Source organism: Polypterus senegalus, chromosome 16 (genome assembly GCF_016835505.1).
Source record: "Polypterus senegalus isolate Bchr_013 chromosome 16, ASM1683550v1, whole genome shotgun sequence".
Lineage (NCBI taxonomy): Eukaryota > Metazoa > Chordata > Cladistia > Polypteriformes > Polypteridae > Polypterus > Polypterus senegalus.
Window position 1 is genome coordinate 75,614,305 of NC_053169.1, and position 26,038 is coordinate 75,640,342.

At 37.4% G+C, this 26,038-nt stretch overlaps 1 protein-coding gene across 3 annotated transcripts in view; it reads left to right on the top strand.

The window, feature by feature from the left end:
* LOC120516726 (WD repeat containing planar cell polarity effector) overlaps window positions 1-26,038 on the top strand; it is a 456,415-nt gene that overhangs the window by 393,673 nt on the left and 36,704 nt on the right. For 2 of the 3 annotated variants that reach the window (XM_039738613.1, XM_039738612.1), the window contains exons 14-15: window positions 4,402-4,465; window positions 14,092-14,194. In XM_039738613.1, coding sequence (XP_039594547.1) covers window positions 4,402-4,465; window positions 14,092-14,194 — 167 coding nt within the window. The remainder of the gene's footprint in view (window positions 1-4,401; window positions 4,466-14,091; window positions 14,195-26,038) is intronic. The other variant, XM_039738614.1, reaches the window with a different exon arrangement.

The following is a 26,038-nucleotide window of genomic DNA, read 5'->3' on the forward strand; positions in this document are numbered from 1 at the left end:
TGTGTGTATGTGGTCAGCCTATCCTGCAGGAAAAGGGAAATAGAAAAAGGTGGTTGGTAAGGAGCAGCTAGGGATGGACTTACTGTGTTGTGTGGGATAAATGAACTAATGTGAGATGCATGTCTTAGGGCTCAGACAGGAGCAATCAAACTATGATTGGTGATGTAAGCAAAAATCAAAATCATGGTGTAATTAAAAATTCTGACAGTTTCTGTAGATACTGGCATAATGTAACTATAATTGTATATACTCTTCAGATTTAAGCATAATGTATTAGAGATTAACTGTGCACACAGGTGAGCCTCTTATCTGTCAAAATTTTAGTTACTGGTCTGCAGGACACACACCTCTCTTGTACCCAATAAAAATACAGCTTGTCGCTCACTCAGTCACTCACTGAATAGTTCACTCTTGCTTCCACCATTGCCAAGTAAACACAACACAAAACATGGGTTTTCCTGTCCTCTGTCCTTACAAAGGTGTTTATGTATGAAGACACTACCACACCAACAAAAAAAAATATATTTCCTATTACTTTCTGCATACAGAGATTTGCATGTTTTCTGCTATAATATTTATTATTGTATGTGTTTGCAAGATTTTGACAATTTTTTTATTATACCATTAAAATATTTTTTCCAGATCCATACTGCAAGGAGAATTTCATCCTGTATACCAAATCAATTTATCATGTACAATTAATTCAAGCACATTTTCCTTTTCTTTTTACATCTCTCCAGCATACTTTAGGACTTTCTGTTTGAACCATTATCCTACTGAAAGTGGAAAGGGCTTGTTTCAGTTTTATATATTTTCTAAGGGGCTTTGCCCCTTGCTTGCTTCACTCACCAACGCAGCCCACTGGTCTGCGCTATGTGCCAGCCACTTCCCATCTCTTCCGCTCATGTTGTGAAGAGGGGGGCTGAACACACCCCAAGGAGACACGGTCGCTCCTCCGACGCCCCCTCTTGGTGATACAGTGATAGTGATACAACAGTGATACAATGGGAAACACATGTTTTTTACCTCCTCTTTGCTCGATCACCTGCTGGCTTGCTGCTGCTGACGTGCCTCGTGATCTGCATCTCGCATGGCGCACTGCTATCATACCACCTATGTCCATACCTTTTTATCAATATCACATTGAATTTTGATTTCGTGTTTGGAGTTACATCGTGACAACACAACGTATAACTGCCCATGAGTGAATATCGTTTCTTTCTCTCTACAAGAAATGTGTCTGACAATAGCATTCACACAACTGAACAATGATTGAACCGTGTGCGTGGTTATGTGGGCAGGACTTTTCCAAATCTCTTTGCATAAGCTGTTGTCTCATGGAGCTTCCAGCTCCAGGCATGGTTACATCACTTGGCATGAAGACTTGTCTCATGGGATGTATAAGTGTCACTCTGAGACAATCACGCCTTGTCTCCTTTCAAGATTTTTTTTTTATAATAGAGAGATTTATTTTTGGAGTCTAGTTGTTTTGTTGTTTGAACATTTTTACCTTGTGCTGTGAGGTTATGTTTCCCTGGCACATGAAAGATTAATAGAAAAATGATATGTTTTACATATCTTTAAAAACTAGCTAAGAGGAGCTACAATGTCCTGCAGTGAAATTACTATATATGTCCAGCGGCCATATCACTTGCACTTCAAAAAAGGTCATCCACTTGATGCTAAGCATTTTCAGGCCCAGCCAATACTAGGATGGGAGACCATCTAGGAAGGGCTTGGGTTGCTGCATGAAAGAAACTGTGGTAAGACCAGCAAGCTGCACGTTCCCTGTGGTCTCTGTGTGGATCTCAAAGCCCCGGTGCAGTGACAGGGACACTATGAGGCATGTGTATTGAGCACACTGACACAAAATGGCTGCTGTGCTGTGCAGGTGGATGTTGTATATTATTGGTGGCTGCAGTGGCTTCCCACTCACTATGTAAAGCACTTTGAGTAGTGAGAAAAGTACAATATAAATGTAATTAATTATTATTATTATTTTATCCATTTTTTGATATGTACAATTTAATTACTTTATCGTATAATTTATTTGGTCAGCTTATTGGTCTACATGAGTACTTGAAATTCAGTATTTGATTTAGATATCTTACAGAGACCACTACATTTATTTCACTATTAAACTGGCCGTGCATGCTGGCTATATTCATTAGAATTAATCATATTTTGGTAATTTTGTCTAATATCTAGCTCACTTATTTTTTAACTTTTTTTTGAATAATAATAGTCAAGTCCAAAATGTGTTTAGATATTTTTTAATTAATGAAATTGTTAAATTATTGTTGGAGAGTAAATCATTTTCCAAAGCATTGAAAAAAATGAAATACACCCTAAAATACTGTTATATCATTTAAATACAACTCTACTTAAAGTGTGCTTCCTATGAAAAGTAGCCGAGAATTTTTATGTGTAACACGAGAGGTCTAATTCCACTGGTGACTCAGCTATCACAGATGGCTTGTTTTTATCCAGGATTGTTGCTGTGTTTAAACTTTTACATTGGCTGGGACCAGAATTCTGTGCTAGGAAAACCTGGAGGAAATACCATTATGTGCCTTTATCAAATGTAAAATGGAAAGTGGCATCTTCTCTGAACACCAGATAGCATGGTCTGTCATATACAGTCAAAGTAAAAAGTATGTGAACCCTTTGGAATTATCTGGTTTACTGCATGAATTGGTCATAAAAGGTGATCTAATCTTCATCTAAGTCACAGGTACTGATATACACAATGAGCTTAAGCCAATGACATACAAAAAAATTCTACTCTTTCATGTTTTTATTTTACAAACTCATTCAACGTTCACAGTGATAGTGGAAAAAGTAAGTGAACCTTGGGATTTAATAACTGGTTGACCCTCCTTTGGCAGCAATGACCTCAGCCAGGCATTTCCTGTAATGGCAGATCAGACCTGCACATCATGCGAGGAGCACTTTAGCCCATTCTTTCCTGCAAAACTGCCTTACCTCTTCCATATGCTTTGGTTGTCTTCTGTGTATGGCTCTCTTTGAGTCATTCCACAGCATCTCAATAGGATTGAGATCTGCGCTCTGACTGGGCCACTCCAAAAGGTGGAGTTTGTTCTCCTGAAGCTATTGTGCTGTGGATTTGCTGTGATGTTTGGGGTCATTGTCCTGTTCCATCACCCAGCCTCTTCTGAGCTTAAGTTGACGGACAGACACCCTCACATTATCCTGGAGAATTTGTTGATAAACTTGTGAATTCATTTTCCCCTCAATGATGGCAAGCTGACCAAGCCCTGATGCAGCAAAGCAGGCCTAAATCATGATGTTCCCTTCACCATACTTTACTGTAGGGATGATGTTTTGATGTTGATATGCAGTGCCCTTTTTACACCAAATGAAGTTCTGCTTGTTCCTCCCAAGTAGTTCAATTTTGGTTTCATCACTCCACAAAACATTTTCCCATTACCGTTGTGGAGTGTCCAAATGCTGTTTCACAAACTTCAGGCATTCAGCAATGTTCATTTTTGCCATGTAATTCTTTCTTGTTCAATGTTTTGCGTATAGTTGACTCATTAGCAGAGATGCTAGCCAGTTCTAATGACTTCTTCAAGTCCTTTGCTGTCACTCTAGGGTTCTTTACCTCATTGCTGACTTTGCATTGTGCTCTTGGGGTCATCTTGGCTGGGCGCCCACTTCTAGGCAGAGTAGCCACAATACCAAATTGTCTCCATTTATAGACAGCTTGCCTAACAGTAGACTGATGAATATCTAAAATCTTTGAGATGACTTTGTAACCCTTTCCAGCATTATGTAGATTAACAATTCTCGATCGTAGCTCCTAGGGCAGCTCTTTTGTGCGTGGCATGATTCCCAACTGGATATGCTTCTTGTCAAAAGCTCAAACTTTATAGTGTTTTTTTTATCAATCAAAGTAATTCTGGGCCACACCTCTGAACTCATTTCATTAAATGGACTCCAGGTGTGCTAAATTCTGACTGCAATGAGCTTTTTAAAAAGTCATTAGCTTAGCTCTTACTTTTTCCAACCTTCAGTTTCACAGTTTGAATGATTTATTCAATATGGTCAAAAATTCTCTGAAAATTTGTGTATCTTTAGTTATAGGAGACTGTGTTTGTTCATTATTGTGACTGACATGAAGATACAACCATGTTTTATATGGGATTTAGACATAAATATAGATTCACATACTTTTTACTTTGACTGTACAGTCACTTTATTTAAAGAAAAGTAATTTTTTTTACCCTCTTTTAGGTGTTTTTTTCCTTGATATGTTGTTCTTCTTTATATAACATGGTTTGACTAGAGGAGAATACAATTACAGTGATCATGACTAGCAAGTCACACATTTAAGTAACCACAAAAGATAAAATCATTTGTTTTCTCTTTGTCTTGCAGGTATCAGAGATTTGAGAAAGCATTTTTACTTGCTATTGACATTGGAGCGCGTGACCTCTATATGGTAAGTGGCATCTTGGTCTGTATCACTGACATTTCAATTTTTGTGTTAGAGAAGATAAGCAAAACATTTCGAAGCCCAGAATAAGTCTCACATAAGGACTTTTTAAATGGGGCATGCAAAAAATGTCTAATTTCTTGATAATTAATGTATTTATTAAATTAGATAAACAGGTAATTAGATAATGAATGACTGGATTTACAAACAAAACATTATCAGTACATAAATAATATCTTGTTCCATTCAGAACAAAAAACACATTATGACTTCTTTACTAATGGCTTCAGAGTGTACAGACCTTCAGTATACCTCACAGTATGTTCTTTATTAAGTAGGCTTCAGCAGCTTCCCTGCCCCTCTCAAATGTGGCTGTTAATTGTAAATGTGAACAGAATTAAGAATGAAGTGTGATCACAGAGTGAAATGCACCCGCTTACACTGTATGGGTAATTCAAGTATGTGCTGGCTAAGGCAAGTGCTAATCCTGCTTAAGGCTCCCAGTGACACTTTTAATTCAGATTGATTTGTATGGTAGCTTTGTGGCTTGTCCTGAGCTGAAGACCCACTTACATGCATTTTGATGTTCAAAACAAACAAGAGTTTACATGAAATGTATGCTTCTCAGGTTCTGTTTTGGACAATCCTGTTGTTTTTCATTAAGGTTGTACCCCTGTTCTGATCAAAACAATAAGCAATATTGTGTTTATACAGTTTTTTCTTTATGGTATCTGGGTAACATTTTTATGCAATACTTTGCCCATTAATATCACCTATTCAAAAGTTCTCCATTACTTGTATCACATTTCCAGTCCTGCTTATTAATAATATCTGACCCCCTTCTGTATCATTTAGATGACCTTTAAACTAGCAGTGAACACATATTGCCACAAGTATACAGTTTGGTAATGGGGATGTTACAGACTTTTTTCTATAGAATAAGCAGCCAGTTGAAGTTTAGTGAGTCCTAAATGAATAGGTATATGCAATCTGTACATTACCGCAGTTTATCCATCCAGCCATTATCCAACCCGCTGTATCCTAACTACAGGGTCACGGGGGTCTGCTGGAGCCAATCCCCGCCAACACAGGGCGCAAGGCAGGAAACAAACCCAGGGCAGGGCGCCAGCCCACCGCAGGGCACACGCACATCCACACACCAAGCACACACTAGGGACAATTTAGAATCGCCAATGCACCTAACCTGCATGTCTTTGGACTGTGGGAGGAAACCTGAGCACCCGGAGGAAACCCACACAGATACGGGGAAAACAGGCAAACTCCACGCAGGGAGGACCCAGGAAGCGAACCTGGGTCTCCTAACTGCGAGACAGCAGCACTACCCACTGTGCCCACGTGCCACCCTACCGCAGTTTATTTGAAAGGAAAATTTGCATTTTCAAAAAAATTAACAGTTTGATAATCATCGGGATTAATCCCAATCAGTTTTATAGGGTAAGAATACAGTAAGTCTCCTACATACAAACCTTCAAGTTTTGAACTTTCAAAGATGCAGATGTGCATCTATACTTATAAAAGGCAAAGCCCTCACTCACTGACTGACTGACTGACTGACTGACTGACTGACTCACTCACTCACTCACTCACTCACTCACTGACTCATCACTAATTCTCCAACTTCCCATGTAGGTAGAAGGCTGAAATTTGGCAGGCTTATTCCTTACATCTTACTTACAAACGTTAAGCAGGATCCATTTCAAAATTCTACACGTAACGGTCATAACAGTCGACAACGTCCGCCATGTTGAACTTTCTTATTTATGGCCCCATCTTCACAAAATTTGGTAGGCGGCTTCCCTGCGCAAACCGAAACCTATATACGTACTTGTTTCAGTGGTATGACGCCACTGTCGGCCACCATATTGAACTTTTCAATGTCACTAATTCTCCAACTTCCCGTGTAGGTAGAAGGCTGACCCCATCTTTATGAAATTTGGTAGGCGACTTCCCTGCGCTAACCGAAACCGATGTACTTACTTATTTCGGTGGTATGATGCCACTATCAGCCGCCATATTGAACTTTCCAACGTCACTAATTCTTCAACTTCATGTGTAGGTAGAAGGCTGAGATTTGGCAGGCTCATTCTTTACAACTTACTTACAATAGTTAAGTAGGTTTCATTTCGAAATTCTACGCGTAACAGTCATAACGGTTGACAACGTCCACCATGTTGAACTTTCTTATTTATGGCCCCATCTTCATGAAATTTGGTAGGCAGCTTCCCTGCGCTAACCGAAACCAATGTACGTACTTATTTCGGTGGTATGACGCCACATATTTAACTTTCCAACGGTCTTTGTTACTTATGGGCCCATCTTCAAGAAATTTGGTACGCAGATTCCCAACTAACTAACTGAATACTACTTATGTACATATATACATCCATAGCCTGCAGCTCGGTCACCGTGTGAGGCGGTGTTGGGTCCCCCATCCCAACGCCTCCCACGTTGTTGGCTGCCTACCTATATAAGGCTGTCCGTCGCTCCAGTCTCTACATTCCCTTCCTTGCTTTGCCACGGGATTCACGTCTCCCTGCTGATAGCTACAGCCTTTTTATTTAATCCACGGCTTCTCTGCTGTTTTATTGTTCATTTATTACGATTATAGTTATTGTGTAGGTATTTTAGACTTACTTTACATTGTTCAGGTATCCATTTCCTTTATCGTTCCAACCATACCCCTATTAACATGTCTATCGAGGTGATCACCATCGATCAAAGAACTGTCACTTACTGAGTGGTTTCCATGCCCGGAGATGGCACCTGCCTTTTCCATTCTCTTTGTTACATATTGCACAGGATACAGGATTATTTTTGAACACATTTTGCAAACAACTTAAACTAAAATTTTGACAAGAAATTGTCAACCATCCTAAGAGGCATTTAGACTTAGTGAAATATCCAGAGGTGCTTGTCAAAAGTTGTATTGCACTGAACTTGTCTTAGAAAAAGAATAAATGATAAGTGTTTTTTCTAAACCAACTACACTTTCTGTTAATGTTAACAATCTCTGTCCACTGACACGTTAAAGTGGCTTTTTAAACAACTTTACCGTCATTAAACTACATAATATTTAAACTAATAAATAATAACAATAAAATAAATAATAGTGCAATTTCCAGTAATAATACAATTACTTGAAAACTTCAACCCCAGGTACATTGCACAGTATTCACCAAAATAAAATAAAACAAGTGCAACTTGGTGATGACATCCTTACCAACTGAACCGTCATTAAAGCAAATTGCATTAATATGGACCTTGCTTCAATCTAAGCTATATACATAAATAATAAAACTACAACTTGCATTTATAATGCTATTTGTGGTATAGTGGGTCCGAGGCTTAAAAAAAAAAATATGGTCCGTTTTTAAATCCAGTTAGCTGTGTCCATCTCCATGGGCGCGATTGCAAGACCGCGGGGAGTTGATTAGGTGATTGGGGCAAGTTGCACCCGATCGTTCTCAATTGCTTCAGTGGCTTACTGCGGCGTGTGAATAAAGTGCTGCACCCACAGAGATGTATATTTATGGGCTGGCAGGATAGGGGGACGCACAAAAGAAAAGATAGAACACAAGGAGGTTAAAGAAGGAAAAAGGCAGTTATGGAAGACGATACAGACACCAGGAACGAGAAGGCAGCATGAGCTGGTACTCCGTGAGGAAGCACAGGCTGAATCGATCTAGGGGCTGGTTCATCCCACTGACTAAGCGTGTAGAGTGGGACGAGAGAAATGTAAGACCTCTCAATGGATCTGAGGAGCGACTGAGTGAGTGCGAAGGAAGACAGGAGGTGTGCCGACCTCGGACGTTGTGGCTGCCCAGTGTGGCAGTAGCCAAGACAGGAGTTGGCAGAAACAGAAAGGGTGAACCGTGGAGACGGAAGGTGGTGTGCTGCAATTGGGCGAGGAGAGAGACTGCATTTTAACAGATTTATTTATTATGGATTTTATCCCTACGTTTCACTGGTTTTATGGATTTGCTGTTTATTTGGGTGCTGTATTTTTCTGTACACTGCACAACGGACACTTTTGGTTTTACTTTGACTGTTTTTAACAAAACCACTTGAGCACTTTCCACCATCCCCAGGCTTCAATGAGATTTCTCAGCTCATCTCGGTCATAACTATCGACGGTTTTGGTTCAACAGACTTCCATGTAAGAAGAGGGAGTCTGTAGGGGACCAGCACAGTCACACTATTACACAGTAACCAGGTAAATTACACAGTATTGAAAAAAAATAAAACAAGTACAACTTGCCTTGCAGTACAGTGATCCCTGGCTATATCGTGGTTCGACTTTCGCGGCTTCACTCCATCACAGATTTTAAATGTAAGCATATCTAAATATATATCACAGATTTTTTGCTGGTTCGCAGATTTCTGCGGACAATGGGTCTTTTAATTTATGGTACATGCTTCCTCAGTTTGTTTGCCCAGTTGATTTAATACGAGGGACGCTATTGGCGGATGGCTGAGAAGCTACCCAATCAGAGATCAGAGCATGTATTACGTATTAAATAAAACTCCTCAATGATATACGATATGATTCCCGTGTGGTGCTTCGCACACTTAAAAGCTCTAGCAGCACGTCTCTCTCACTCTCTCTGACATTCTGTGCTCCTGACGGAGGGGGTGTGAGCAGAGGGGCTGTTTGACTAGAGGATACAGACGCTCCTCTCAAAAATGCTGAAAGTCTACCTTCACATTGCTTCCTTTTTCTTGCAGCCACTTTATCACGGTTCTTCGCATACTTAAAAGCCCAACAGCTCGTATTGATTTTTGATTGTTTGCTTTTCTCTCTCTGTCTGTCTCTCTCTCTCTCTCTCTGACATTCTCTGCTCCTGACGCGCACTCCTTTGAAGAGGAAGATATGTTTGCATTCTTTTAATTGTGAGAAAGAACTGTCATCTCTGTCTTGTCATGGAGCACAGTTTAAACTTTTGACTTAAGGGTGTTCTTTCATGTCTAGAGGGCTCTAATAATGTTACAAAAATGTATTTAGAAGGTAAACAGGTTTTCTATGCTCTAACTGCAAAAATATTAGATTTATAAATAAAGTATCCTACTTTGTGGAAATTCATTTATGGCAGTAGAATCTGAAACTGATTAACCACGATAAACAAGGGTTTACTGTATAACTGTATAGAGAATATTTATAAACAGTGTGAGTGTTTATAAGGGCTTAAAATATATAAAAATAACCATACAAACATATGGTTTCTACTTCAAGGATTTTCACCTATCGCGGGGGGTTCTGGAACGCAACCTCCGCGATCGAGGAGGAATTACTGTATTATCCAGTAGTATAGAAACAGTATTCACACATTTGAACATAATGGTCCACATCCAAACTTTTAAAACCAAAGTATCTTTAGACACAGCACCTTTCTTCGTCAAAAGTTCTTCTGTGTCATCATGTTCAACTTTATCGTCTGCTACAGCTCTCTGTCCATTTTCACTGTTCAATACCTCCACTAACGCATGTATTCTGTTGCATGCGTATTTTGAGGAGCATCAGTGAAAAAGGTCCCCCTTAAACAGTTTCCCACTGCGCCATGTTCCAAATGTTGTCTAGGCTGTTTAAACCGGTGTTCCGGTATAAGAAAAATCCATATCATAACAAAAATAAAAAACGGCTTTTGGTATGAACCGGTTTACCACTCAACAAGACAAGAAAGCAGGCTCTAGCAGTGAAATTGTACTGCACTGCAAGTTTTTCATTGGCCTTTTCACAGTATATCATTAAGTCCAACAGTTTTAATTACTCCTTTACGATTGGAAGCCTTATTACTTTGTTCATATCTTGCAGATTACTAGCATGCACATATTGCACTACTTGAATCTCAAGTTCTAAAACTTTGTTAAGTGATTCTGCTTTGTAATGTGTGGCTGTCCTAAGCTGGTATGTTTCTGTTGTTTTAAGTTCACAAAGCACCTGTTCGTTGCAGATCAGTACCTATGCTAGGACATAAAATTTTATATTGAGAGCTTATTGAAGACCTAAGCATACTTTACTCATATATATGTTTGGTGATATATACAATTCAATGCTATAAATGTGAAACTGAAAAATAGAAAAGCCATGATGAAATAGCAAGGATTCAAAGATGTAGGTTATTTCCTTTTTACTCTTTCAAAAAGCCACACAAACCTCAGTTTTTACTCAATGAGTTCCCCACACCCTGACATTTCACTGAGCATATTGCTCCTTTCGCTGATGGAAAAGCAGCTGCTGTGAAGCATACGGCACACGGCTTTGGTAATTGGATTCATTTTCTTCTTTGGCTTGAAAGAATAGTTTATTTATTTCAGAGTCTGTTCAGTTTCCCAAATACTTTTCAACTAACTAACTGTAGAAAACAAATACTCTTTTGTGAAAATAGCCACATCTGTTGTGATGGGTTAACTATTTAAAGAGTCTTGTTTTGTTTTTAGGCCCTTTATAAAACATTCCCTCCATTCCTACTGCTATTCTAACCCTCACCAATGCAAGTTATTACATTTGCCAGGGCAAATGTTTGCATCAAACCTGCACTATTTATCTCCTGACCAGAACTGGAAAGAGGGTTCTTTGTAAAAGGGATATTAGGGTCTTACACACCTATCCTCAGCTACCATTTTCTACAAGGATAAAAGTTACGTGCCCTTTATGGGTTAGAACTTAATTCATAAGTACTATGTCTGCAATTTCAGTGGTCTCTGCTGCAATATCTGTCCAAAGTTTGTGTTATTCTCCTTTAATTATAACAAATCTTCATAAGAAAGATTCTGGTTAGAATTTCAGAACTGAAATGAACCCTTGGACATTTTCAGTCCACCTGTCTGCCCTTGGTCATACTCCCTATTTATTTTTTAATTTTTTACTTCATCTCTATGTAGAAGTATATTTTGGGAGAAATGCAGCAAGGAGAAAACACCAAGAAAGTTTATGACTTTGTAATCAAACATGTCTTTAGACTTTTAAGCCGTTTAATCAAAGCTATTTTAAAATTGTCTAAAGAAATCAATTCATTTCAGCATCTTTCCATAGAATTTACAAAAAGTAAAAATATGTGTGGAATTGTGACCTTGTGTCACACGTTTCTAAAATCACATTAACAGAAACCTGACCAAACAGTCTGGTCAGTATCCTTTTAGTCACCCATGCCATCCGCACTGTTTCTTTATTTCTCTGATAATAGGGCCGACTCTTTGAACCTTCTAGCTTTTCCCTAAAAGTCGAGCCACTGCTCAACTTAAATTGATAGGAATACTTTCAATCCGTTCCCCACTAAGTACAGCTGCTGAGACCAGAATTGAAAGGTGGAGTCTGTTCTGTGGACCTTGAAAGCACTCAGTATGTCACCTAGCGACATGAGAAAGTGACAAATTATGAACGCTTCCACAGCTACTTTTAAAACAACAAAGCAGTGGTGAGGACCCAAAGGCTTTGACGTCTCACCCCACATTCTGCCCTCCCATTTAATTAGCTACAGAAGTAAAATTAACCTGCCTTTAAAAGTCCTCTGTAAAGCCTCTGCATGTGGCCCTTGTTTTCTAAGATCTTGGCCCACAATGTCACACGAGGTCGGATGGACAAAACCAATAGCACTTCCCCCTAAGTCTCACAGCATGCCCCTTCTCCACAGCTGATTCAATTGTTTTCAAAGAAACAATGGAGGAAAAGCCTTTGTTAAAAAAAATCTTTGGATAGAAGACTCGTTTGCTGAAGAGTTTTGCATAATGATGACATTCTATAGCTCTAATTACACTTTGATAAAGCCAGATAATTTATCCAATTAGGTCATTTGTCAGCACTCCACTTGTATGATGTATAATTAAATAAGAATTCTGATTACAGAATGAGATCTGTGCTTTGTTCATAATGGGCCTTGTTTTTGATTTTGTTGCAAAAAAAAAAAACTGTTATAGACTTCTGTCGGCAATGCAGATTAAGCAGCATTATTAAAATTCATGACCGAGCAAGCTGTACGGTACTTTAGAAAATCTGATTTATTAGTTGTTTTATACAGATGAGCAATTAATGCTATTAAAAGGTTAAGTCATGGCCATTTATCTGATAATTGTGTTATAAAACTCTGTCGTACTCTGGATTACAGTAATGACTTTATGTTTTTTGCACTGTTTGATGTGCTCTAGCATGTGTTCTTCTGAAGATTCATAATATATGCTGGTTATCATTTGATTACTGTAAAATTTAGATTGTCGAGTAGTAGTATCTGAAAAAGACAAAGAATGAAATAAAAGCTTAATGATATGATTGGGTGTCTTTCTGAGAACGAGACAGGCATGCAATGGGCTCTCAGCTACAGTTGTAGAAATCAGTGAAAAGATAAAAGGCTGTGCTTTTTTCTTCTTACTTTTTATCCCCCCAATCACTTCTACCATTTCTCCAAGCTGTTCCTCACACCAACCCGCTGCGCACTAGACGACCCTTATATCCACCGTGTCTGCTAATAATGTCAATCTGTTTCTTATAAGAAATGCATATTTCCTTTACTGGCAAGTACTTTATGTTTAATCCTTTGATTTTTGGTACATTTTTTAAAAAGATAATAAGAATATATCACATCCAGTATAAGAAGACACAGCAGAAATTTAAACCTGACACTCTCCTCCATTGGGGGATCAGAGTTGCTTGTCACTAGCTTGGCCATCACTCTCGCTCTTCTTATTGTTTCAGCTATAATTAACTAAACAGAAAGAAATTCCAATACAGGCTTTACTGTGTCGCCCCCTAACAAACAAGTACGGGTGAACTGAGAGCAAGCAGGTCAAAGCCTCCAATTTTAAGGGTCAAAAGCACCAACTTAACATTTCTTTTTATTCATCAACCTGGTCACCCTTCCACTGTTGGTAATTAAGAAAAGAAAAAAGGGAGACATTCCAACAGTGACTTTAAATTAGTAAAGGGCTGTGATGCTGGCGGTGCTAACTAGAGCGGCCTGTAATGAGTGTCAGGGGGTTTATTGTAGTCGCAGCACCACACAGAAACAGCAAGTATTCAGTGGCAAACTAGGAAAAAATGCACGTGAACGCAGAAAATATGGCTCATCTCTTCAGGCTGTTTCCATTACATATCGCTTTAAAGGTTTCGTTTCATACAAGATAGAGGCAACAAGTATTAAGCCGGCCCATGAATAGATTGCTATCAGGCTTTGGTAAATCAGGCTTTCTCCTTAGTGTAAGCAGTTGTCGAGGATTGTGTCAGCTGCATTACTTTTAATCTAAAGCCTTGCACCACCACATTTTTACAAGATAATTTTTATTACAATTAGTAATGCATGTACATTTTAAAATGGTAAAAAAAAAACATATTAACAACAACAACAAGATTATTTTAATGGGTGCCTAATAAATCAAAAGACTTCCCAAAATCCAGTGCTTTATGTCTGCCTACATCAGGGCGAAATAGCTCTGTCCTTGCGAGGTTCTAATTTTGTTTGATAAGATCACCTTGGGAATGTGACTAAATTAAACTTTCAAATGTTTTCATCTGGATTTTCTGATGTAAACTTCAAGCAGATTTTATTTTCCTTTTTTAAGCATGTCAGTGTCACAGGCTCCCGATTCGTTTTAGATTAATCTCTTATTTTGCTTTATTTTCAAAGGACATCCATTACTTAGCTCTAGATAAGGGTGAATTGGTACTGGCTGAAGTGGCGAAGAAAAAGGCTAATGAAATTGATGCAGAATCAATAACTACTGGAGTTGGTAAGAATTCTGTCAAGAAAAAAGACATTTTAAATCAGTCTTTCTTTTAAACATTTCACATAAAATAGATCTTTTCAGGTAGACTTAAATTAGTTGTTCACAGATAGAAAATAATAAATAATGAATGGAATTAAAGTGTATAACTAGAAAAGTAATGTTATGTTTGACTTTAAGGTAGCTTTGCCTCTACACCTAGTGGCTTCTCCAGCACTTTTCTTTAGAATGAACAACAAACATTCATATTTCTATGTATTGTATGTCTTCATTTTATTGTACTACAGAAGAGGAGGACATTTTTTAATGAAGATGTATTGCTAGAAATAAATATTCTTCCATTTTCTGAACCTCCGTTTTCTAGGTCAGGATTGCATAGAGCCAGAGTTCACCATGGAGCAAAAGGCTTATGTCTTGTATCAGTCCTTGAAAAAATGCTGTTTTACCACAGGACAGTCATTTTCACTCACAACAGGATAATTTAGAGATACCTTTCTTGAATCTTCTGTTAAACAGACAAAATGGGAAAGCATTCACTTTCCCTATAGGTTTTTATTTCCTAGTAGAGTTTGTAAATGTCCTCCAGAAAAAGCAAGTTGTGAAGTGATAATAGCTGCTGCTGATGATTATTATTCATAATATTAATAATAACAACACCTATTCTCAACAGAAGGAACACAACACAATACAATCAATTAACTTATTAGCAGACACCACACTTATCTAGACTTTCTGTATTTGTTCACACAATCACTATATGACCAAAATGTTGTGGACACCTGACCATTACACCTATATGAGTTTGTTCAACATCCCATTCCAAAACCATGGGCATAAATAAGGAGTTGACCCACTGTTTGCAGCTATAACAGCCTCGACTCTTCTGGGAAAGCTTTCCACCAGATTTTGAAATGTGTCAGTGGGAATTTATGCCCATTCAACCAAAACATCATTTGTGTTGGAGGAGAAGGCCTGTCTTGTAATCGGCTTTCCAGCTCTTCCCAAAGGTGTTCTACAGGGTTGAGGTCAGAGCTCTGTATAGGCCACTTGAGATCCTCGATGTCTTCCTGGCTTTGTGTCCAGGGTCACAGTCATGTCAGTACATAAAAGAGCCTTCCTCAAACTGTTGCCACAAAATTGGAAGTGTACAACTGTATAAAATGTCTTTGTTTGCTGTAGCATTAACAGTACCCTTCACTGGAACCAAGGGGTCTAGCCTAAACCCTGAAAATCAGTCTCAGACCATTACTCTCCCTTCACCAAACTTTACAGTAGGCACTAAGCAGTTCAGACAGTAACATTCACTTAGCATCCACCAAACCCACATTTGTCCATCAATATGCCAGATCATGAAGTGTGATTCATCACTCCAGAGAACATGTTTCCACTGCTTAATAGTGCAGTGGCGGCGTGCCTTACACCACTCCAGCTACTGCCTGACATTGTGCAAAGTGAACTTAGTCTGGTGTGAAGCTGCACAGCCATGGAATCCCATTTCAGGAAACTGCCAACTCACAGTTCTTGTGTTGATGTTGCTTCCAGATGAAGTTTGGAACTCTGTTGTAAATGTAACTTAGCTGTTGCATCTCCTTCCACTTCACAATAGTAGCACTTACAGTTGACCAAGGCAGGTCTGGCAGAGCAGAAATATCAAGTACAGTTGTGCTAAAGGGGACATCCTATAAAAGTGCCGGCTTTAAAGTCACTGAGCTCTTTAATCCAACCCATTTTATTGCCAGTTCTTGGAGACAGCATGGCTATGTGGTTAATTTTACGTACCTGTTAACAATGAAACACCTGAAAATTTGGAAGTGTGCACACATACTTTAGCCATAATGTTTTTTACATAGTGTATTTAGCACACCCACAAGGTAAAACTAATGCAATTCTTACCTGTACCAGAATCTGTCACATAAAATTGAAAATTAGTAACTTACTATACCAAACCTTGACAAACGTGATAGGCCAAATCTAAATCTTAAAGATAAATATCATATAAAAAACATTTAATACTTAAGAAAATTCAACACCACCAAAAGTAGACATGGCAGCCAAAAATAAGCATATCCTACTAAATTACACAAATAAAAATGAAGAACTTGTAACAATTGTCACATCTCACTCCTGACCACACCTTAAGCTCACACCCTTAGCTCCCAATCATATCTGCTGTTGCTAGGCAACAGTTGTTACCTGACATTATCTGAGACATTTAAGTGCTTCTTGCTTAATATTTAACCAGACGACACATACTCAGAATAATCACTTGGTTGTGCTGTCAGCTAACCTTTCCTCTATGTCTTTCAGTTATTCATTTGATATTATTTAGTCCACATTTAAACAAATCAGTAGTAAGTTTGTGCTGCCACACATTCTTCATGTTAATTCAATATTCTGATTGACAAGAAAGAGTTTGTTTACAAGTTCCCATCAGTAACATTCAGTTGGGATGCAAAAAGTAGACCTCCTCTAGTGTCATCATATGTGCATGAAATGAAAAGCCAAGTAAGGAAGGCTATATATTAACTCCAGAATGATTTTACATATTAATGACTAATGCTAAGGGCAACTTTTCTATATCTTTGTTGCTTTTTCTATATTTCTCTTTGGGAAGAGGGTGTAATTATCTTGTTTCACAAGCTATGGGGGTAGCATTTTGCTTTAAGCATCGCAATATATTTCTCTAGATAATACAAAAGGCATCTTTTTTGACAAGGAAGTTTGTAAGGCACACATAACAGAAAATCAGACAAACCTATTTACTAGTGAAACTAATGAAATGGATACAGCTTAATAAAAAATGATTAGTTAAATAATAATAATGATGGCAGTAGTGTTCTTTACTGCAAATGTGTACAATTACATGAGTGTGCATTCTGTGTATGTAAAAATAGTTTTCTATGTTGGCCTGTCTTTTTGTAGCCTCCTGGGATTTTTTCATATTTATATATTTTCATTGTAAAACACTTTTTTTTAATCATTTGTTTAGATAGCAGAATAAGTGGTACAAACCAATAAAATATACAGTATATATATATATATATATATATATATATATATATATATATATATATATATATATATAATTTTTGCCTTCAAGTAACAAAATGTCTTAATCAAAGTACAAACTACTAGTCTCAAAAACATCACAATAATAAAAAAAATACCATATCAGATATCTGCTCAAATCCACTCTCATCTTTTCATCTGCCACACTGACGTATTCACACTTTAAAAGAAAAAAATCCATCTCAGTACCCATCCACTTATCCTTGTGGTTAACAAAATCCCACTAAAGCCAAAGTCAATTCATCAGCTCTGAAGAGAAAGTAATGTGCTTTATTATGTTGTTAGAACAAAGTGTTTGGAAAGAAACCTTTCAGCACAAATGTCAGTTGTAGACAACCGTGTACAAGAAAATTATGTGTTACTTAATAATGAAGATTTCCCTTCATTGTTATTGAACAGACGACAGGTAAGGCAACATATTTTACACTAATAGCTTGTTTCAATTTGAATGAAACTAAAAAAGGAAAATACTAGCCAAATATGTTTGATTTAAGTTAAATAGGATACATTTTTACACTCTTTAATTGTTTACATTTCAAAGCAGATGTTTGGCTTTTACAGTATAAAAACAAAACATAGTAGTAACTTTCATTGTGAAAGGTAGGGAAAATCCAATTGATGTAATTGAAATCTGCTGTTTATTTATGTTTTCATACTAAAGGGGCAGCCAGTTAGGTTTTGGAGCCCTCCCTTTGCCCCCTGAAGGATTAAACCAGGCGGGCTCTGAGGCAATGCCAGCTTGGCCAGGTGCTATTCAGACGGCTGTTCCTCGCATACAAAGGCCCCTGTGGCTTGACAGCCTCTTTAGGTTTTCCTGCAGCCTACACAATAAAGAGTTGCTCCAATAGGGAAGCAAATTATTCATCAGCTGTTACCTAAACTGTACTGGGAATGTTGTCTGATACTAGTGGTTTACTTGACCAGTATAACTTCAGTGCCTACACATTAAAGCAAATGAGAACCTGTTATTAATGAGTACTGGCGTGAAATGACATGCCACTATATTGTACAATGTCTTTAAAAAAACACAGTCTAAATAGGAGAGCCAATCATCTTAACCACCGGCCTTTGGACTGTTTAATGAAGCAAAAACTAAACCTCATTAAATATGTGGAAAAGATGCCCATTCAGCCAAAGTACAATGGGGTGATAATGCTACCTGCTACTCTGTATTGTGGTGTTTTATATATATATACGTATATGAATATATATGCTAGCTTTGCAATCTAAATAGATCTCAGCATTAATGTTTGCAGTGCACCATGCAATGTGTTTGTTTTTGTTACGTGCCATTTGATATGGAATTTATAAAAGTAGTGTTAATGTTCAATAATATTAATGTTTGTGATGTTCTATCTTTTCGTTTTACAGAGACATAGCAACTAGACACAGACACTTATCCTTTAATAAAAGTGGATATATAAGTATATATTTATTTATATGTATATTGAATATATATATATATATATATATATATATATATATATATATATATATATATATATATATTATTTGTATAGGGCGGCACGGTGGCGCAGTGGGTAGCGCTGCTGTCTTGCAGTTAGACCCGGGTTCGCTTCTCGGGTCCTCACTGCGTGGAGTTTGCATGTTCTCCCCGTGTCTGCGTGGGTTTCCTCCGGGCACTCCGGTTTCCTCCCATAATCCAAAGACATGCAGGTTAGGTGGATTGGCGATTCTAAATTGGCCCCAGTGTGTGCTTGGTGTGTGGGTGTGTTTGAGTGTGTCCTGCAGTGGGTTGGCACCCTGCCCAGGATTGGTTCCTGCCTTGCGCCCTGTGACCCCCATGACCCTGTGTTCGGATTCAGCGGGTTGGAAAATGGATGGATATGTGTATATATATGTATATATGTAAATAGTGTATAGATATAAAATCAATGTAACCTCTATCTGAAAATCGAGGTATCGATACCCAAGTTCACTGACAGGCTTAAGTTAATCAGGACAGTTCAATTAGCATTAATAAACTTAATGTTCCCCTGGCCAATAGAGGACAATATAAGTTAAATTTGTAAGGTTACTTGGGAGGACTGCAAGCCTGGTAGTCTCCACTATAAGTCACTGATAAAAAAAAACCTGCAAGACAATTGGACTAACAATAGGAAGAGCTCCTCAAAGACAATATCAGGGCATAGAAATGGGAGTACTTCTGAAGAGTTACCTTGGAGTCATCCTGACCCTAAGCTTTAAAACACCTTTATGTCAGACTCAGTTTGGGCTTGGAATTGGAAGGTAGTTGTAAATGAAGGTTTAAGGAAGTAAAGAAGGTCAAAGAAAGAGACCACCTGAATGTTTTGGTAAATGAAGTTGGTCTGATGATCGAATATGAAAGTGGGAAGGTAGATCAGACCTCTCGACAGGATCAGTCAGTCGCCTATTGTATTGTTAAGCACCAAGTTTGTATAGGATTTATTCTTTTTCCATTTTGTTTTCTTACACCCTGAGATTTCTAATTCCTTCTGTTCTTATTGTGTTGCTACCTGGATTTCCTCAATCCTTATTTAGATACAGGGTCCACTCTTGAATACCCCCTGATCATCCTGCATTTCATAAAGTATTCATCTGTCCTTACAACTGTAGTCTGTAATCATTTGTTTATTATTTTGTATTTTAAATGAAATTAATTATTTTAGTTCATGCCAGTTCCTTTTTTGGCCTTTTTCAACTTCTGCTTTGTTTGTCATGATTTCTTGTTGTGGGCTGTTAAGTCCTATTTCAGGGTTTAGGCCTCTCATGACCATTCCCTTTAGAAGAGAGCTTAACAACATCAGTTGTTGCGAGTTGGAGCTGACACCCAGGTGAGTAAGGCAGTCGAGCTTTGCTCATGCATTTGCTGTGCCTCAGGTTCCTTGGTGAATGTTTCTAGCCATCTTGCATTTTTGTTTTGGATTAAGGTTTACTCTTTTCTGCCCTGCAGAAATTTACCTGTTATTCTGGATTAAGTGTTTTTTTTCTCCACATTATTGAATTCTGGCCTAGTTTGGGTTTCGTTATTATTTAGGTCTCATTTCCATGTTTCATTATTTAAGTTTTCTTGTCTTTTAAGAGACTGCATGTCTTTGAGTTACAAAAAATAAATCTATTGAGGCTTTAAATGATTTCTTTCATTTGAGAATTTCTTATTGAGTATTAGCTTTTGGCTTATAGAGTTATGTTTGTGAGTAATTAGCTAAAGGGTTTCTGCCCTTTCCATGTCTTGAGCAAAAGCATTTTCTTTTAAGCTATTTGACGTTAATTAGGGAGCCTTTGCAGTAGTAGTTCAATATAAGAGTCTCTAAACATTTAATGCAGTTTTCTTTTACTCTTGAGCATCATTTGTTGTCTTCATTTTTAAGAGCTCTTAATCAATTATTTTGTTGTTAATTTATTTCCAGGTGTCTAATTACCAATTATCAATTGAGATGGGTTTTCTGGTTTGTTTGCATACTTGATTCAGATTAGAATTTTCCTGTTTTTGTATTTAATAAATTTTCCTTCAATTATTTTATGGGTTTCTCTCAATAACTCTTAATTCACAGCTGTTATTCATTGATGTTCAGAGGATCATGGTTGAGTATTTGATTCAGGCTCCTTCCCTTTTATACAATCCTGGATTCAAGTTTTCTGACAAATATATGATTCATTAGTCTGCAATTTGAATTCTCGCCAATTATTGCTGAATTCCAAGCAATGCAGAGCCTTCCCTCTTGGTGGATCAAGCCCTGGTCTTTGAGACTGTGAGATAGCAGCATTTACCCTGTCCATCCTACAAATTTAGAAAAAGAAAGATTTCATTGCAGAGTTTAATATTTTCTTGTGCAGACAATGAGACCCAAGTGTATATAAGTACAAGTATAACGTTATTTTTAGTGTATGCATAAGAATTTAGGATCTATTAAACAAATACTCTTTTTATCAATTTATTTAAAGATCAAGGGGGGTTAAACCCCCCTGGGGCCTTTGGCATCCAACCCCCAGTTGCGGCCAGAATATTAGGAAAATCTGTAAATGTACAAAAGAAAACATATTATTTATTAGAGTCAAAATCACAAAATTCTATAAATGTGTAAAAGAAAAATGAATTGTTATTTAATGGAATAAAAATCATGAAATGAGAATAAAATAAAACATTAAACTGAGGTCCACTATGCTTGATGCACGACTTTCCTGATATTTTAGTTTATAAATGAAATAAAATAATTTCTGAAAAGAATGATACCAAACATATATATGTAGTTTTTAAAATAAGCTAAATTTAAAGCGTAACAAAAAACGTGACATCAAAACATCACATAAAATAGTTGCACTTTTAGGCTTAGGATTTTATGCTGTATATAGAGAGTAGATATGTTTGGTATTTTCATATTGAACTTATTTTTTCACAATAATGCGCCAATCCTTCTAAAACCGTTTCCACTGACCATCTCCAACTGGCTTCATATTTACTAAAAATAAAATCATTGCACCCAAAAATAGTGTGCAAAATTTTAGGCTTTTATCTTCATTAGTTTCTGAGATATAGTGGCTTTTAAAAAGACAATGTGGCCATGATAATACAGTAAAAAGAAGTGCTACAAAAATAACAGTGTCCCTTAAGTTGTAACTTTTGAACTGCTAATGCAAGAAGCATGGACTTTTCAGGGATTGTAATTTAGTATTAGGTATATTTAACATCTAACATCTAAATGTAGCTTAACAGCTAAAATTGCGTATTTGCCAATTTATAGCTTGTTAAAAAATTCTTTAGTGCTTTAGAGCAACTTTCAGTCCTCTGTATCTCCATACTAAACCACATGAGATCTGACTACCTTTCATAGGTATTACACACATTATAGTTCTTCTTTAGCAAGTAAGATCCTGTCTGAAAGTATTTAAACTTTCTGATTTATGACATTTAAAAATGGAAAAAAAAATCAATTCACACCTTAATTTCAAATACATACTGGCCATGGATGACAAAGCCTACCTCAAAAAAGAATTATACCAATGGAAAGAGCACGGTTTAATTAATAAATGTACAAAACAGGAAGTTGATACCTTGAACCAAACTATATTTTACTAAGTTATCCAACAAGCCACATTATACTACTTGTAAACAGAAATTTTCTTTTTAAGTGAGATAAATATTATTTGTGTTATTATTAGTACCAGTAGTAGTATTGTATATGCTGATTCTTCCAGTAATCTTTAAGAACTGTGAATCTATAAAATGTGTAGTGTTTTAACTAACTATAATTTGGAAGTACATTGCTGTGTGCTTCTGTTTGCCAGTCAGATATGGATCAAACTGCTGTGAAATCAGGTGTGTCTCGCAGATATCATTCCTGTGAAATATGCTGTGTGTGTGTCTATGACCAACAGTGGTGGATCAGCAACATGCATCCTCATGGTCCCTCTTACAGTTGGACCAAGAGAGATGGATTATGTTGTGTCCCTCTCAACATACACATCCTGAAGATCATTAATACACCACTTATATCAACAGAAAGGCAGTATAAACTTTCAAACAATGTGGAAAAGTACATCTATGTGTTGTTTCTTTGAGCATAATATGGCAGAATTTAAACATTGACTATTTAAATATAAAATATATGAATTCGCTTGTACAGTTTTATAATTGTATTACACAGATCTGTGATTATATTATAAGTAGCAAGACTATGTACTTTGCATTTCTCTTTGTAGTAAAACATGGCATGTTTGATACCTTGGTAAATATAGCTATAAATGCACAAAATATGTACATTTAAAAAATAAAAAAAAGTTCTTTTTAGTGGTTTGATTCTATTTATAAGACTTTATCATTCAAGGAAAATATGCATTTGAAATACAGACTTGGAAATATTTTGTTAATTTTTAAGCCTCATAAACCAAAAGGTTTAATAGTAATTGAAGATGGTTAGTCAGGAGGCCTCTGCAGATTATATGTGAATTGACCCTAATGGTAAATATGACTTTACCAAATTTAACTGCATTCTAAAGTGAAACAAATTTATAAATTAAAAAAAATTACTGGCCTAATCTTGGATTTTCTAGTGAAGGTACCAGATTTCCCAATGTGATGAAAACCCTTAAAACTTACCGAATACGTCCGTTTTTTAGGCCAAAGATGTTTCCAAATATTTATCCACATCTCGAGATTACACACATTGTAAAACAGCATATCTTCCTCAGTTTAAGCAGAGAAATAAGCTAAAAGAAAATCATTGTTTTGAGATTTAGCCATTTTAAAAGAAGACGGGCTGTGCCCCTCACTTCACTAAGTTCATCTTCCTCTACAGCAGTTTTTCAAGGCAAGGAGTGTGGATTTTACCTTGGAATTTCATCACCAAGCACCCATTATTAACATTGAATGTTGATACCCAGATGTGAATTTCTATCTCAGTTCTGTAGCAGCTAGACAATATTAACTGAATAAAGTCACATTATAGCTTATTTTCTTTCACTATACTGAAGCATTTTTCTTTATTTATCAAAAATAATGCCTGTTGCCACTGGATTGACAATAAATGAATGTAAAAAAGTTTACTTGAGATTTTTGCAAATTTATTAAAAATAAAAAAACTGAGAAAGCACATGTACATAAGTATTCACAGCCTTTGCCATGAAGCTCAAAATTGAGCTCAGGTGCATCCTGTTTCCCCTAATCATCCTTGAGATGTTTCTGCAGCTTATTTGGAGTCCACCTGTGGTAAACTCAGTTGATTGGACATGATTTGGAAAGGCACACACCTGTCTATATAAGGTCCCACAGTTGACAGTTCATGTCAGAGCACAAACCAAGGATGAAGTCAAAGGAATTGTCTGTAGGCCTCCGAGACAGGATTTTCTCGAGGCACAAATCTGGGGAAGGTTGCAGAAAAATTTCTGCTGCTTTGAAGGTCCCAGTGAGCACAGTGGCCTCCATCATCCGTAAGTGGAAGAAGTTCGAAACCACCAGGACTCTTCCTAGAACTGAGCGATCGGGGGAGAAGGGCCTTAGTCAGGGAGGTGACCGAGAACCCGATGGTCACTCTGTCAGAGCTCCAGAGGTCCTCTGTGGAGAGAGGAGAACCTTCCAAAAAGACAACCATCTCTGCAGCAATCCACTAATCAGCCCTGTATGGTAGAGTGGCCAGACGGAATACACTCCTTAGTAAAAGGCACATGGTAGCCCACCTGGAGTTTGCCAAAAGGCACCTGAAATACTCTCAGACCATGAGAAACGAAATTCTCTGGTCTGATGAGACAAAGATTAAACTCTTTGGTGTGAATGCCAGGCGTCACGTTTGGAGGAAACCAGGCACCGCTCATCACCAGGCCAATACCATCCCTACAGTGAAGCATGGTGGTGGCATCATCATGCTGTGGGGGTGTTTTTCAGCAGCAGGAACTGGGAGACTAGTCAGGATAAAGGGAAAGATGACTTCAGCAATGTACAGAGACATCCTGGATGAAAACCTGCTCCAAAGCGCTCTTGACCTCAGACTGGGGCGACGGTTCATCTTTCAGCAGGACAACGACCCTAAGCACACAGCCAAGATATCAAAGGAGTGGCTTCAGGACAACTCTGTGAATGTCCTTGAGTGGCCCAGCCAGAGCCCAGACTTGAATCCGATTGAACATCTCTGGAGAGATCTTAAAATGGCTGTGCATCGACGCTTCCCATCCAACCTGATGGAGCCTGAGAGGTGCTGCAAAGAGTAATGGGCGAAACTGGCCAAGGATAGGTGTGCCAAGCTTGTGGCATCATCTTCAAAAAGACTTGAGGCTGTAATTTCTGCCAAAGGTGCATCGACAAAGTATTGAGCAAAGGCTGTGAATACTTGTGTACATGTGATTTCTCAGTTTTTTTATTTTTAATACGTTTGCAAACACCTCAAGTAAACTTTTTTCATGATGTCATTATGTGGTGTTGTGTGTAGAATTCTGAGGAAAAAAATAAATTTATTTTATTTTTTATTTATTTTTTTTTTTTTAATTTTATTACAATCCATACATAGCAATCAAGTTTTTACAAAAAAGAATTATGTTAAAACAGATCGATCCCCACCCCTGAGAGAGAGAGAGCAAGCCAAACGGTGTAAAATTTAAGGCTTGTAAACATACCTAAATTAATAAATTCTCTGTGCTTTATGAACTTATTTTAAAATATTACTGATTAGATCCTGCCATGTTTTGAAAAAGTCTGTACGGATCCTCTAACTGAGTATTTGATTTTTTCCAATTTCAAATAATATAACACATCGGTTTCCCACTGACTTAAAAGAGGAGAGTTTGGGTTCTTCCAGTTTATCAGAATAAGTCTGCGTGCCAACAGTGTAGTGAATGCAATCACAATTTGTTTGTCCTTCTCCACTTTAAGACCCTCTCGAAGAACCCCAAACACAGCTGTTAATGGGTTAGGAGGGATTGTGAGTCCAAGGCTGTCTGAGAGGTAATTAAAAATTTTTGTCCAGAATAATGTTAATTTGGTGCAGGCCCAGAACATGTGACCCAGTGAGGCTGGGGCTTGGTTGCAACGTTCGCAGGTTGGATCATGCCCTGGACACATTTTGGAGAGTTTTAGTCAAGACAGATGTGCTCGATATATAATTTTGAGATGTATAATTGTATGCTTTGCGCATATGGAGCTCGAGTGAATTCTCTGCATTGCTACTTTCCACTTCTTTTCTGATATATTAATTGAGAAATCTTTTTCCCAGTGTCCTCTTGGATCTTTGAAAGGAAGGGATTGTAAAATGATTTTATATATTGTAGAGATGGAGTCTAATTCCTTAAAATTGAGCAATATTTTTTCCAGCA